We start from the raw sequence: 15,997 nt of genomic DNA, 5'->3' as shown, positions 1-15,997 counted from the left end.
TGTAATTCTTACTGTACATTGGGATGGTAAACTGTTGCCCACAGTGAATGTCAGGGACCCAAAAGAAGAAAGACCTCCCATGCAGTAGCGTATACTGAGGGCTACCAAAGCTATCGGTGAAGCCCAAACCTCAAAGGAGACTATGGAAATTTTAAAACACATTATAATGTAAGCATCTGCTAAAATGAGATGTAAAATTTCAGGTTTAGTATCCTCTTTTGATTTTTGGAATCTAACCCGTGATCATGGGCCGGACACCACCACTGATCTGCAGAGAAAGCTAATAAACCAGTGAACGACGTGTAGGACCTCATGTAACGCTGTAAAATTGCACATGTTAATTTAATAATAATAATAGTAATAATAATAATAATAATAATAATAATAATAATAATAATAATAATAGTACCGGGAGGTATACCTCAACTCCGCACATTAAAAAGAAGCGCCTTAATAAACTCTATCAAACAAACGTGAAACTGCTACTACATAAAGTTGGGACATTAATCAGAAGATGTCACTAGTGCAAAATTGAGAAGTTTATCATTTATAAGTTTCCTAAACTGATTGGATTTATTTTGGTTTGGTTTTGCTGTAAATCAAGAAGTTTGGACATTTCTCCATAGATGTCATTACCAAAAACTGTGGTCATGCACTCTGGTGCAAGATAAAGAAGTTGTTATTGAAATAAATTTTGTGTTTATACGTTTTCTCAAGTAAATTAACTTTCATTTGTTTTTTTTTATATATATCAAAGTTTCTTTCTCGTTCAGGCACTTTTCAATCTCGCTAATAGGAATTTTCTGCAATTATTTTTCTGCCTATCACAGGCTTCTGTTTGCTTCTTTGGGTGTAACTTTTGAGTCTGCCAATAAAATTGAGAGGGTGTGTCCTGATTAGTCCAGATTGTTGTCTCCGCAAACGTATCCGAGGGGAAGGTTCGAATTTGTAACTACGTAACCAGCCTTTTCTAAAATGTAAATTTTCGTTCGGCTTATGTAAAATTTCATAAAGTCTTTAACTGTAAATCGGGGACGGAGAGTGCGTTACCCTCTCGAGTTCCCCTTCAACTTGGTTTGAAGTGACTATGATTTTGTAACTGTTTTTCTTTCCTGTAATTAACCCTCATTCGAGTCACCTCAGTATACTGGGATTAGCCCCTGTATCACTGGGCCGAGAGGCCCGTTAGAATTTTATTCTTCATTATCTAGGAGTGCAAGTATACGCCTCCATTCATTTTGTGTTCGGGCCATTAATTCAAGCTGTTATTCTTTCTCCACGAAGGCCCAGAAGGTTGGGTACTAGATACCCCCTGTGTACTAACTTTTGTTAATTGTAAATTGTGCCCAGAGAGGACGGAGATTGTTAGGGGTTGTGTAAGTTTGCCCTAAGCGAGCTGTAAGTTGGAGAGCATGTAAGCTCTTTTCTGTGTTTTCTAAATTTTACTGCATATTGAGGTGCGCCTCTGGAAGGCTGTAAAGTTGTCGGAGCAAGTGCTCTTAAAATTGGAATATTCTGATTCTTGTCTAAACATTGAGATTTTGCAAAATTTTGTGAACTGGATCCGGTATGTCAGAATTTGTAAACTAAGGGCTTGAAGCCCCAAATCTGTAAAATTCCCTAATCTTGGGTTTTCCAAATATTGTTTCATGACTGCTATTTGTACCTGTCACTTTATTATTTCAGCAAGTGAAAAGTTTGTTAAGTGTGAGATTCTAAAAGAAATATAACTTTTATTTAAAGTTTTATATCGTAGTTAGACCCATTGCACCCAGCACCTTGCTCCACGGGTAATCCCGTAACAATAATAGTACACCTCAACTCCGCACATTTAAAAGAAGCGCCTTCTATCAAACAAAACGTGAAACAGCTACGGCATGAAGTTGAGACATTGACCAGAAGATGTCACCACTGAATAATTGAATAATTGAGTAATGTGTTATTGTGAAGTTGTCTAAACTGACTGGATTCATTGGTTTTGTTTTGGTTTTCGTCAAGAAGTTTGAACTTTTCTCTATAGATGCCATTACAAAAAACTGAGGTAATGCACTCTGGTGCAAGGTAAAAGAATTAGTGATTTCAAGAAGTTTTGTACTTATAGGTTTTCACAACTAAAGTAATGTTCATTTATTTTGTTATTTCAAGGGTTGCAACGCTTTTTTCTCATTCCGCCAGCTTTTGAATCTGACCAATCACAAATTTTCTGTAATTATTTTTCAGCCAATAATAGGTTTCTTGTACCTTTTGAATCTGCCAATAAAATGAGAGGGTGTGTCCGGATTTAGTCTAGAACGCTCTCGAACCGTCCCCTGGGGTATATAAGCCTTTTCAGGCTACCTTGTCTTATTGATCGCCGCCTTACTGAGTGTGTGTGTGTTAAGACAGGAGGCGGGGCGCCTCATTCTTCGCCAGGCAGTTCACCAGCCCAGGTAATGGCCACCAGCTTTATATCTCTGTAGCTACCTCCGCCGACTTACACGAGGGGAAGGTTTGAATTTCTAACTATGTAACCTCCTGTTTTCTAAAATGTAAACTTTCTTTTGGCTAATGTAAAATTTCATAAAGACTCTAATCGTAAATCGGGGATAGAGAGTACTTTACCCTCTCGAGTTCCCCTTCAACTTATCTTGAGGTGACTACGATTTTGTAACCGTTTTTCTCCTGTAAATTTCCAAGTAACTTGTTCTTCTAGTCACCTCAGTAGTGTGGGATTAGCCTCTGCATCATCGGGCCTCGAGCCCAATTAGAGTTTTATACTTAATTTTCTAGGAGCGCAAGTGTACGCCTCCATTCATTTTGTGTTCGGCCAGTAATCTAACCTGTTCTTCTTTCCACGAAGGCCGAGTAGTTGGGGTAACAGATACCCCTGTGTAAAAAAAATGTAAATTGTAGGTTCGGCGTAGAGAGGCCGGAAATTGTAAGATTTTTGTGTAATGTTGCCTCGAGCAGGCTGTAAGAAATTGGGAGCCAGTCTCTTTAGTGGAATTCGGAGAGATTGTAAACTCGTTTTTGTGTAATATTGAGTGGGGCCTTTGGAAGGCCGTATTTGTAACCTATGGAGCAAAGAGCTCTTGAATTGGGAGATTCTCTCCTCGTCCAACTAAACGCAACATTTGCGATGTGGTAAACTTGTATATTTGGAGCTGGAAGCTCAGCTCTTGTAATTCGTACCTGTAACCTTGTTATTTCACTCAGCGAACAGTTTGTTAAGTTTGTGATTTGAAAAGAAATATAACCTTTATTTAAAGTTTGAAGTTAACATTGATATAGTAGATAGACCCATTCCCACCAGCACCTTCTTTCACCTCTTTCTGCTCCACGAAAATCCGGTAATAATAATAATAATAATAATAATAATAATAATAATAATAATAATAATAATAATAATAATAATAATAATAATAATAATAAATAATAATAATAATAAATAATAATAATAATAATAATAATAATAATAATAATAATAATAATATGGTGCATAGCCTCTGGAAAGGCTTGGTGGTAACCCAATGAAGATGTCATAATCACCCAGTTCCGAAGCGAGGGGAACTAAGAGTACTAGGAGGTTGATTCCCCCAACTGAACCGGGGCAAACATTCTAGCCATTTAACCATCAAAAAGGACTTCCATTTGTTAAACCCGAAGCTACCATATCCATTGACAGTGGCAGTAATAGACAATACAGACCATGCATCTTACTTGAACTTGTTTCTTGCATCACATGATGTGTATTTGACCTCTTTTGAAACATATCAAGGGAAATGTTAATGCCAATCATTTTCAAAGTGGCAGTGCGGAAATCTTTTTTAGTGAGTCGAAAATTAGAAATGTTAGATTTTATGAAAGTGAATTACATAAACTAATACTCAGAGGTGATTATCGTGAACTCTCTAATGTGTTGGGGAGGAAAATCTGAAAAATCTGAAAGAAAAAAAAACTAGAACTACACCCACCTGGGGCGATGAATCACTGAATGGCAGGAGTAATTTATTGTTTAAAAATGTTTCTGCTAAGATCGCAACTTAAACTATGAGATGTCTCTCTCTTCATTGTAACTGCTTTGTCAAATCGTGGCTTCAGTGTAATGCAGCTTAAAAGTTACAAAATCATATGAAAGGACGGATTCCAGAATTTCAAAAATAGCTCTAAAGAAATTAAGTCACCACATGTGGTATTTATCAGAAAACTTGTCACTCTTTAAGTCGACATACAAATCAAAATGGTAGCAAATTTAGCCAGAGAGAATCTACAGGCGGAAAAGAGAGAATCCTCTTTCTGAGCAATTATATGGTAAGTTTAATTTTATCTTGATTACCATTACTTAATTCTTTAAGAATACTTATGGATTTGAAAGCTGTGAAAGACTGCGCTGAAAGGGATAAGATTTTCATGGCCTACTGACTGTAGATGAGGAGCAAAAGCTATTTGTGTTGTGTTGTGCTCAAGAACGCTGTACCCGTTAATTTAATCCATTGGTCACGTTTGGATTCTGAAATGGAGGAAATAACACGCTGTCAACTGCGGATAGTTTCGTCAGCAAAGTGGATGTTTCAGAGGAAAGACTTTGGTCCTACATCCTCTACGAATAGATTTTCTGGAGCAATACTGGACGACATGGGATCATGTTGTAATCCTCTCATGAAGCACTTGAAATTGTACCCTCGCCTCAAGTGCACGATGTGTGGGCGGATTGCTGGAGTGATCATCTAATGACTTGATTTTAATATTACTCAAATTTGACTGAGCTTAGAGACCCAAACTCACCGGAGAAGATAAAACAACAGTCGGTGCAGTAGAACGGACTGACGGATTTGCCAAAGCTGTTCCTTATTTCTTCAACGAAGGAATTTCGAAACGAAGTACAAAATAAAACAAAAAAGTATTGCATTAAACCGAAAGGGTTACAAACGAATCAAAAGGGAATGTGAGTTCCTTGAGTAACAGAGCACTTACAATTCGCGGTAGTCGTAAGGGTTCTATTTGTTTGCGTTGTGATAAGAAGTACTATTTCGACCGCGTTATTCAAGTATAAAGAACATACGCAGCCTCTAACGAGTGATTCATATTGTGTAGTGTTACAGGTGTAACGGTTGCAGATGCCGTACTTCAGTCTTTAAATTCCTGAATATACATCTTCAAGGGAGAGGTAGATAAGGAATATAAGATATGCCGAGAAAATTAAACAAAGGCCAAACCGTTTACCGTAACGAACCCAGATTTGTGCTTAGGAAATATCTTATTTCCAGCGGGAAGTGTACAGTATTCTAGGGAAACGAGTCAAATTTTGCCAAGTGCTGCGAACAAGATTTGATCTACTTTCCATGACCTTCTGGTTATTCTTAATGTAGCAGTGATGGACGATACTACTCTTTATATTAAAGTACACGAAGATGGTAGATTTTACGATATCCACCAAGGAATGTCTGTTTCGAAGTGTCGAGTGACTTGAATGTTCAGGTGTTTTATAAGAAAATAGGCCCAAGACCTTCTGTATAACAGCTGGGATACGCTGTACTATTTGGTGAGTCAATTTGCAATTACGGACATCTTTCCACATCCAATAGGATTTATATCCTAGTGAATATTTTAGAGGATACCTTGATTCCTGGTAGTGATAAGGATACAGTAAGATGTAGGAAAATAACATTTGCTTTGGTTTCATATTGGAATTATTAGTTTCAGCTTAGAGTACAATTTCCGCCAGACCTTCCGATATGGGCTCCCACAATTTCTTACACGTATCCAGGAATCTATCAGTTAATACAAAGAACTAACATCATGACTCTCCTTTTTCATGTGTGTCTTTGATGGAATCGGTCCGTAAAAATGCTATTAAAGATTGCTCTACATTTGACCAGGAACTCCTTGTATCACACAGTATCGAAAGACAGAAAGTTGCTCTAGCTATGAGCATTTATCATAACATAACACTTTACATAATGAATGTATTGTTATTTATGGGTGTCTCCTGCAGAACAAGGCACCGTCTTAGGCCGGAGAGATCGGCGCACTCTGTGAGGATGTGGGTCACGGTGAAGTCGGCACCACAAGAACACACTGGCGGGTCTTCCCTCTTTAGTAGAAGAGAATGTGTAGATCGTCCGTAACCTATCCTCAGCCTACACAATACTCTGACCTCTCTCCCGGAAGGCCGGGAAGATGACCGCCAAACGGCAGGTGTCTTGTTAACTGTCCCCAGCTTGTTGGGAGTTCGGATAGCTAGCCACTCCGATTCCCAGGACGCCAAGATTGTTCAACGTAGCTGACAATAGTTATCTCAAGCAGGTACATTCATAGGTCTTGGAGGTAAAAGTGCCGCTTCCTTTGCAGCTTGGTCCGCAAGTTCATTTCCCGCAATCCCAACGTGATTCAGGCACTCCGCTTTATCACTGCCATCCGAATCACTTCCTCCAACCCTGCCGTTTAGTGAGTGTGAGTTGATATGCAACTATCTTCTTTGCATACTCGCTAAAGGTTTTGCTTTACGTCACTCCGAAACTGGCAGATCTTATGGGGTGGGAGCATTTTCCTTCAAATTTATCAATCAAACAGTCACTACTGACCTACATTTAGAGCAGTCGCCCAGGTAGCAGATTTTCTACCTGTTGTTTTCCTGGAAATTTCTTAAACAATTGCAAAGAAATTGGAAATTTATTGAACTCTCCCTTGATAAATTATTCCAATCCCTAACTCCCCTTCCTACAAATTAATATTTGCCCCAATTCGTCCTCTTGAATTCCAAGTTTACCTTTAAAGAAACCACTCAGACTTATTCGTCTACTAATGTCATTCCACGCCATCGCTCGGAACATACCACTTAGTTGAGCAGCTCGTCTCCTTTCTCCCAAGTCTTCCCAGCCCAAACTTAGCAACATTTTTCTATCACTGCTCTTTTGTCGTAAATCGCCCAGAAGAAATCGAACTGATTTTCTTTGGATGTTTTCCAGTTCTTTAATCAAGTAATCCTGGTGAGGGACTGGAACCATACTTTAGTTGGGGTCTTACCAGAGATTTATATGCCCTCTCCTTTACACCCTTACTACAACATCTAAATACACTCATGACCATGTGCACAGATCTTTACCACCGAGTTCGATAGCTGCATCGCTTAAGTGCGGCCAGTATCCAGTAATCGGGAGATAGTGGGCTCGAATCCCACTGTCGGCAGCCCTGAAGATGGTTTTCCGTGGTTTCCCATTTTCACACCTGGCAAATGATGAGGCTGTACCTTAATTAAGGCCACGGCCGCTTCCTTCCCATTCCTAGGCCTTTTGTATCCCATCGACGCCATAAGACAGTCGGTGCGACGTAAAGCAAATAGCAAAAAAAAAAAAAAAAAATTGAGATCTGTACCCTTTATTTACAATACCACATATGTGACTACCCCAATGAAGGCCTTCCCTTATATTAACACCTAGGTACTTACAACGATCCCCATGAGGAACTTCTACCCCATCAACGCAGTAATTAAAGCTGAGAGGGCTTTTACTATTTGTGAAATTCACAACCTGACTTTTAACCCAGTTTATCGTCATACCTATTGTCGATCTCACAACATCATTGAGGTCACTTAGCAGTTGCTCACAATCGGGTAACTTATTTATTACTCTATACAGAATAACACCATCCGCGAAAAGCCTTATCTCTGAATCCACTTCTTTACTCGTATCTTTTATATATAGAACAAAACATAAAGTTCCAATAATACTGCCTTGAGGAATTCCCCTCTAATTACAGGGACAGATAAAGCTTCACCTACTCTAATTCTCCGAGTTCCATTTTCTAGAAATATACTCACCCATTCAGTCACTGTTTTGTCGAGTCCATTTTTGCCAGTAGTGTCCCATGATCCACCCTATCAAATGCCTTAAACTGGTCAACCACCTGAGACAAATTACTACAATGTTATATTGAAAACAGCGAGTGCAGAAACATAATTTACTTGCGTATTATTACTTTCAAATATGCCCGCGCTTCGCTACGCCATTCTACCCTCTACACGCAGTGAGTAAGCTTGTATTAAATTGCGAGGGAGGACCCCATTCTTAGTTAGCGATGTTGGCAAGTTTCGATGGAAATGGCAGGCCGTGTTTCCTGCCGCAGTGTAGGGGACTTAGGGCATTCACAATGGAGATGTGCAGGTTCCAAGACAGGCCCCACTCAAAATCGAGTTGGGCTGTTTTGATAATGCAGCTGCATCTAAAGTGGATGTAGGTATTGCAAAAATGAAATGTCCCTCAGTAAATTGTGAGTTACGGATTTAAGACAGCGGTAACAGAGGAGAGGGATTCTTAGAAAAGAAGATGACTTATGGTGTTATTACTTAAGCCTAAATGAAATGGCGTATGGCTTTTAGTGGCGGGAGTGTCCGAGGACATGTTCGGCCGCCAGGTGCAGGTGTTTTGATTTGACTCCCGTAGACAACCTGCGCGTCATGATGACGGTGAAATGATTATGAAGACGACAAACACATCTAGCCCCACCAGCGAAATTAACCAACGATGGTTAAAATTCCCGACCCTGCCGGGAATCGAACCCGAGGCCCCTGTGACCAAAGGCCAGCCCGCCATGGAGCGGGATGCTTAAGCCCGATGAGGCAAGGCAGAGGCAAGAAATTAAAGCCGAAAAGTTAAGTAGAAGAAGAAATACTGTCAAAATTATAGCAAATGCCAGAAAACATCTTACGGTGTGAAATAATGGGCTACACTCGGCATACTCGTGAAATATTAACAACCACGATTTTAACCTCCAACGGTATTCTGCAAACAGCCCGCAGCTTAACGTCACTTCCTTGCTGGCTGCCATAATAACCGCCAGGTTCGTAATTGTCTCAGTCATTTGAGGAGTGATCGAAATTATCAACATAACAAAAGTTGTTCAAAATGAAGAGAAGTTTCACACATGGCCTTCGGATTTTACAGAAAACAAATAGTATGAGAGAAAATTATAAACAACTATTCTCGTTTTCGTATAAATTCCCAATAGTTCAGCGATTTTAAAATTAAATGCATGTCTAAAGCTGCCCCTCGATGAACTTTGGTCGAGATCTATCCAGTGACGGTGGAACAGCCACAGACAAACACTGATACAGTCTAAAGTTCGCCTAAAGGGATCTGAACAATTTACAAAATTACAGGCAGCGAACCCTCTAAAAATCTATTTATATAGATTCGTAGAAATTCAAAACGGTGAAGAATATTTCCCAGTAATGAACAACTGACTCACCGACTGGCGACAGCACCTCTCCATATTCGGCGACTTTCCCTTACTTGGAATGTCAGAACGATGGATGAGAAAGTTGAACTGGGCAATCTGAAAAAGAAAATGGAGAAATACATCAGTATTTTAGGATTATGTGAAGTTGATGGGAAGGGGAAGGGGAGCTTTTATCTGCAGATCACAAGATGATTTATAAGGGAGGGGAGCACAGGCACAAAGTGTATAGAAAAATCCTAGATGGAAGTATAATTAAAGAGATGCCTGGCAATTAAGGTAAAGAGTGACCCTGTTGATGCACTGAACATTCAAGTGTGTAAGCCTACAACGGATGCGGACGAGGAAGAGATTAAAACTTCACTCGTGTTCACGCAACATTAACACCAACTTTATCACTTGCATCCCCAATATCTACGCGCGGTTGGACTGTCCTAGGTTTCTTTCTCGCAGATGACTCGCAGCACAACGCTCTACTCAGGAGCTAGACCATCAGTGAACAAAGGGAGTGTGGGTGCGTAAGCCCCCAGTGTAGAGCCGCGGACCAGTGATATGAGAACAAGCAAAGGGGGCCTGGGGGTGTAAGCCCACAGGTTAGACCCGCGGACCAGTGATATGAGAACAAGCAAAGGGGGTCTGGGGTTTTAAGCCCCCAGTGTAGAGCCGCGGACCAGTGATATGAGAAGAAACAAAGGGGGTCTGGGAGTGTAAGCCCCCAGTGTAGAGCCGCGGACCAGTGATATGAGAACAAGCAAAGGGGGTCTGGGGGTGTAAGCCCACAGGTTAGACCCGCGGACCAGTGATATGAGAACAAGCAAAGGGGGTCTGGGGTTTTAAGCCCCCAGTGTAGAGCCGCGGACCAGTGATATGAGAAGAAACAAAGGGGGTCTGGGAGTGTAAGCCTCCAGGTTAGAGCCGCGGACCAGTGATATGAGAACAAGCAAAGGGGGTCTGGGGTTTTAAGCCCCCAGGTTAGAGCCGCGGACCAGTGATATGAGAACAAGCAAAGGGGGTCTGGGGATGTAAGCCCCCAGGTTAGAGCCGCAAAGCGGCCTTGGGCCACTAGTTACCTGAGGAAACGCCATTGGTCTGCCCTGGTTAGGGTAGGGCCTGGACAAGACCATTGGTCTACACTGCTTAGGGTAGGGCCTGGACAAGACCATTGGTCTGCACTGGTTAGGGTAGGGACTGGACAAGACCGTTGGTCTACACTGGTTAGGGTAGGGCCTGGACAAGACCGTTGGTCTACACTGGTTAGGGTAGGGCCTCGACAAGACCGTTGGTCTGCGCTGGTTAGGGTAGGGACTGGACAAGACCATTGGTCTACACTGGTTAGGGTAGGGACTGGACAAGACCATTGGTCTACACTGGTTAGGGTAGGGCCTGGACAAGACCACTGGTCTACACTGGTTAGGGTAGGGACTGGACAAGACCACTGGTCTACACTGGTTAGGGTAGGGACTGGACAAGACCATTGGTCTACACTGCTTAGGGTAGGGACTGGACAAGACCATTGGTCTACACTGCTTAGGGTAGCGACTGGACAAGACCGTTGGTCTGGATTGGTTAGGGTAGTGAGCCCTGGACCAATATTACCTTTTTTCTGACCTTACTACACCAGCGCATTCATCATGTACAAACAGCCTTCTTTTGTGTTATACATTTCTTCACTTTCAGGTTATATTTAAATGCGCTTTTTAATTCGCGGGTTGGCAACGCTATATGCTTCTAATCACTAATGCTTTTTACGACAGCCAATAGCAATGCGCAATGGAGAATGGCGTGCGCTACTCTTCGTTAGGTTATAAAAGTAAATGCACTTCTTAAGGTGGGTCCCTGGCCATGGCAATGAACACATCTCTTCTGTAAAGGGAATTCCACGTAACTTTTGCATGCTTTATTCTACATCATCTCCTTATAAAACTTGTGTGATTACCACTGAAAGTTAACTAGGAAGAGGTACACCGGATATATGAGCAGATAGACGAGATGTTTCAGGAGAATGGAAAAGGTCCAGTAAGAACTGTAATGATGAGAGATTGGAATAGTGTAGTGGGAAGTGGAAGACAGAGTAATGTGGTCGGAGTTTATGAATTATGAAGAAGAAATGTAAGAGGAGAAAAGGTAATTGATTTCTGCAAGAACCTTGACCTTTGGATTACTGAGAACCATAAACGGAGGCTGAATGCATAGAAGAGTTTTGGTGATACAACCAGATATCAGATAGCTTTTATTATACTCGATCAAAGGTCAAAAACAGCATCAAAATGGCTAAAAAAACATTCCTTAGCAGTGGCAATAAGCCAACCCATAGCGCACAATTGGTTGACAGAGTACAGTATGATACGCAGTGGTAATAACGTAACCGCATCACCAGGGGTATGCGATTAAAACACAGGTTAACGGACCCCGACCAGAGCAAACTAGATAAGTTTGAGGTTGAACCCTGTCCCCTAAGTCAAGACACGAACTAGTAAACGGGTAACAATTTCTCGACTAGCTAAAAGAAAGGGAAAGAATAAAGGAAGAAAACAAGGTTTATTGAGATAAATTCAAAGGAATTAACCTGGGAGGAGTCCGTGTGGCTCCGGGCAAGTGTGAGTGAAATGCGTCGTTGCCGGGTATTTGCAACATAAAATACTAGATTCAGCAAGAGAATCCAACTAGCCTCTTTCACTCCAACTACAGCACGTAACCTACAAGAGGTGTCCCTGTTAAGCTGAGCAACCCAGTGGAAGGTTGGGTAACCAATCCCAGCAGGAAACTGGGTCAGTGAACCGATCAGTGCTGGGGGCTTCAAGGCTTACAACCTTGATAGTCAACAACTCGTCACTTTCGGGTGACCAACTACATACACACTTGTGTGATAGACTGTATCAAACATGAAGTACGGAAACAATAATGATAAATCCCCTGGTGGTAACCAACCCATCCCCCGTTCATGACGGGGCATATAGGTCGTCGGATTCTGGGGGACCTACGCCTTCATGTGAACCAGTCAGAACTAAAAGAAAAAGGAACATCACATACCTAGCTACGATCAATATTAACTCGCTGATCAAGACCGGGAAACTTAAACATACCCTTGAAATCCTGAAAGACAAGAACTTCAGCATTGCAGCCTTACAAGAGACTAGGTTCCCAGATGAAGATGCCATGGAGTCTCGGGAATATAGAATATATAAGGGAAAGCCTGGTAAGAGAGTCATGACGAATATACCCTTCCTGGGGACAGGGTTCGCAGTACACCACAAACTAGTTGCTAGCATACTTGGCTTCTATTCAGGTCTAGCAATAGGGGATACTCTCTGGTTAACTTCCATGCTCGAACCAATGACTCTAACAAGAAAACAAAAGAGACTAAAGATCAGTATTGGGACACCCTTGAGGAAACCCTAGACCACATCCCACATCATCATACGACAATACTGCTAGGAGATTTCAGTGCTCAGATTGGGAGAGAACAAAAATACCGGAAGATTGTAGGAAGATACCCCGCCCATAAGAGAACCAACAAGAATGGGGAACGGCTAATCAGTCTGTGCACCAAGTATGGATAACTCTTGAAGTCTACCTAGGAAGGCCATGGTGTGGTGCAGCCCAAGCAGCATGATGGGCAAGTTCCAAATTGACCACGTAGCAATAGACAAGAAGCACCACTGCGACAATATGAACGTGAAGGTTTTACGAGGAGCTAATATAGACTCCGATCATTACCTGTCCATGGTTAAGATGAATCTGAAACCACTGTATAAGACCAAGGCTATGCTTATGAAGAAAAAGAAGATTCCTAGGTTTGATATCACCAAACTTAAAGAAGACAAAGCAAGTTACCAAGAGAGTCTGAACCAACACATCAATGCTATAACAGACGCGGCTCAGAAGATGATCCCCAACAGACCTAAAGGTAACAAGCACCCATGGTGGTCTAACGAATGTGATGAGGCTATAGAACCAGGCGACTAGCATGGCTCAAATGGAACCATCATAAAAACGAAGCCAACCTACAAGCCTTTATTACACAAAGAAAGAACACCTCCAGCATCATAAGAGGGGCGAAAAGAAAATACAACAAAGAACTGATTAAGCAAGCCGAGGACGATTTTGGAAGAAACAACTCCAGAGGCTTATACAAAGGTCTAAAACAACAGACGACCCAGTTCACACCCCAAACTTTACACTTCCAGAGAACAGACGGATCACTGTGCCTCAATGATGATGACTGCATCAAGACCCTAGCTGATTATTTCCAAGGACTTTTGAATGCTGAAGAACCTGCGCAGCGCCTCCCAGTTAGAGAACCACCTAACCCGGAGACCAAAGACATCCCTCCTCCCACCTATGAAGAAGTAAGAGAGACCATTCAACTTGTCAAGAACAACAAAGCTCCTGGAGAAGATGGAATAGTGGCAGAAATGTTGAAACAAACTGGTGAGCAAACATTCAGGCACATACACAAAGTAATCCTGGACATATGGCTAAGGAAAGGCTCCCAGATGATTGGACATCAGCTGTTATCCATCCAATCCACAAGAAGGGAAGCAAAACAGATCCCAGCAACTATAGAGGAATATCACTCCGTTCAGTATCGTATAAAGTATTTTCCAAGATTCTGGAACAGCACATAACAAGACAACTGGATAAAGAATTAGGAGAATATCAAGCAGGGTTCAGAACTGCAAGGTCTTGTGCTGAACAGATACAAAATCTGAAGACCATCCTTCAATGTAGCAAGAAAATATGCCGACAGTGGGTAGCTATCTTTGTCGACTTCCAGAAGGCATATGATTCCAAGGATAGGATCACACTCTTCAACACCTTAAAAGAACTGGGACTAAACGAAAAAATTAATAAGTTGGTGCAAGCCACCCTGCACAATACCACTTCCAAAATTAAGTTTAGAAGTCAATTATCACAGAGCTTCACAGTCAAAAGAGGGGTGAGGCAAGGAGATGGTATCTCATGCATATTATTTAACTGTGTTCTGGAAAAGATCATAAGAGAATGGACCAGGTCATTACCTGAGAACACCGGATTAAGAATGGGGTTTAAAACAGGCAACCTGAGGATTCCATGCCTGGCCTTTGCTGATGACCTTAGTTTACTAGCAAACGACATGCATGAGGCCACTATGCAGCTTCAAACACTGCACTCTATAGCAGCTAAAGCGGGCCTCATGATCAACATTGGAAAGACCGAGTTTATCATCAACATCAAAGATGCCCCTACAACAATGGGAGTCAGTGATACGAAACATATGAAGAGAGCTAAAAATATGAAGTACATCGGAGAGTGGATATCGGAGGACCTAAGTAAAACGATGGCTCTTGAACAAAAGAAAATCAAATTAGACAAGGCCTACCATGCCTGCAGAAAACTGTATGCCTCAAAGCATTTATCAAAGAATGTAAAACTGAGACACTATAATGCAGTACTCAGACCATCAGCCCTCTAGGCAGCAGAATGCCTATCCCTAACTAAAAAGATCGCACTGAGAGCGCTGGAAGTGCAAGAACGGAAATTCCTGAGAAGAATAATAGGGCCAATGATCCTACCAGATGGAAGGCGACGGTACAAACCCAACAATGAGCTCTACCAGCATCAAGAAAACCTCATAGATGCCATCGGAAGAAAACGTCCGACTATCTATGGACACCTATACAGAATGGATCATAATAGATTATACTATAAGATCTTCAAGGCTGCTAACAAAGGCAAAGCTACTGGATCCCCTGGACCAAACAAGTGGACAACGATCTTGCAGAGCCGCCATAACTGACAGCAATGCATACCGTTTAATGGTCAAAACTAAACCTTTCCTAACATCCCCTACATCAGCTAGCCACAAAGGAGCCGGGAATTGGTCAGAGGAGCGCAGGAAAGAATTCAACAATAAAATGAAGGAATACTGGGCCAACAGGAAGGCTCAAGAGGCCGCTAAGAACACAATCCAGTACACCAAAAGGGGCAGACGATGACAAAAACACAGCTAGAACACAAGCGCCGTGGTCCACAGACGGCCTAAACGCAAAGAAAAAATGAATTGAGAGTAGGAAATCCTAAAAGGTATTACTACGGTAAAGGTAACCTACTCACAGTCATTGCACGTTATAAACTTCATATGAGAGCCCGTATTGTCAAAGTATCAACTTGTGAAAATTTGAATTTATAATTCCACTTTTACAATACTGTAATTGTATTTATTAAATAGACTACATTAAATTATGCTCGTGAAACATGTTTCGTCCTCTTATAGGACATCTTCATTCACAAATACAAATACATAACATTAAGAATAAGGCGAGGTCACATTAAAATCAGTAACTGCAAAGTCTTTGTATCCTGTGACGCGGCGTGATGGCGTCTTGTCAGTCTTCAATGTTAAAATGGTGCGGCGTGAACATGATGTGAAGCATGAAGTCCAATTAAAATCATATGTTAAAACTGTTGTTCAAAACAACGAATTGTAAATTATAAAACACCGTAAGTGGCTTTGCAAATAAAATTATGTGCATATTGTACATAAAACAGTGTTGTGGTGATGCCACATTATAATAGCCTTCTTGATTAGGAGGTGGAGTTAGAATTAGAATGGAGTTCGTTTCAAAATTACGTAAATGATAAAATCGCATACCTACTTGTAGATAAACAGAACAAGTTAGTCAACAAAACTAATACACTTAGGCGCAATAGTAAGAGAACTGAGACTGATTCTCCCTCGTCTAAGCACAATAACAGTCAGACTTATTCAAGCATTCCTGTATTTCAAGAGCCTGTTATTAAT

At 41.4% G+C, this 15,997-nt stretch overlaps 1 protein-coding gene across 1 annotated transcript in view; it reads right to left on the bottom strand.

Moving 5' to 3' along the window:
* Window positions 1-15,997, bottom strand: part of LOC136882336 (uncharacterized) — a 354,206-nt gene that overhangs the window by 299,073 nt on the left and 39,136 nt on the right. Inside the window, exon 2 of the mRNA XM_067154927.2 lies at window positions 9,226-9,312. Coding sequence (XP_067011028.2) covers window positions 9,226-9,249 — 24 coding nt within the window. The 5' untranslated portion in view covers window positions 9,250-9,312. The remainder of the gene's footprint in view (window positions 1-9,225; window positions 9,313-15,997) is intronic.

The sequence above is a fragment of the Anabrus simplex genome, chromosome 10, assembly GCF_040414725.1.
Source record: "Anabrus simplex isolate iqAnaSimp1 chromosome 10, ASM4041472v1, whole genome shotgun sequence".
NCBI classification, from domain to species: domain Eukaryota; kingdom Metazoa; phylum Arthropoda; class Insecta; order Orthoptera; family Tettigoniidae; genus Anabrus; species Anabrus simplex.
Note: the sequence above shows the minus strand (reverse complement) of the source record. Positions and strands in the feature narration are given on the sequence as shown.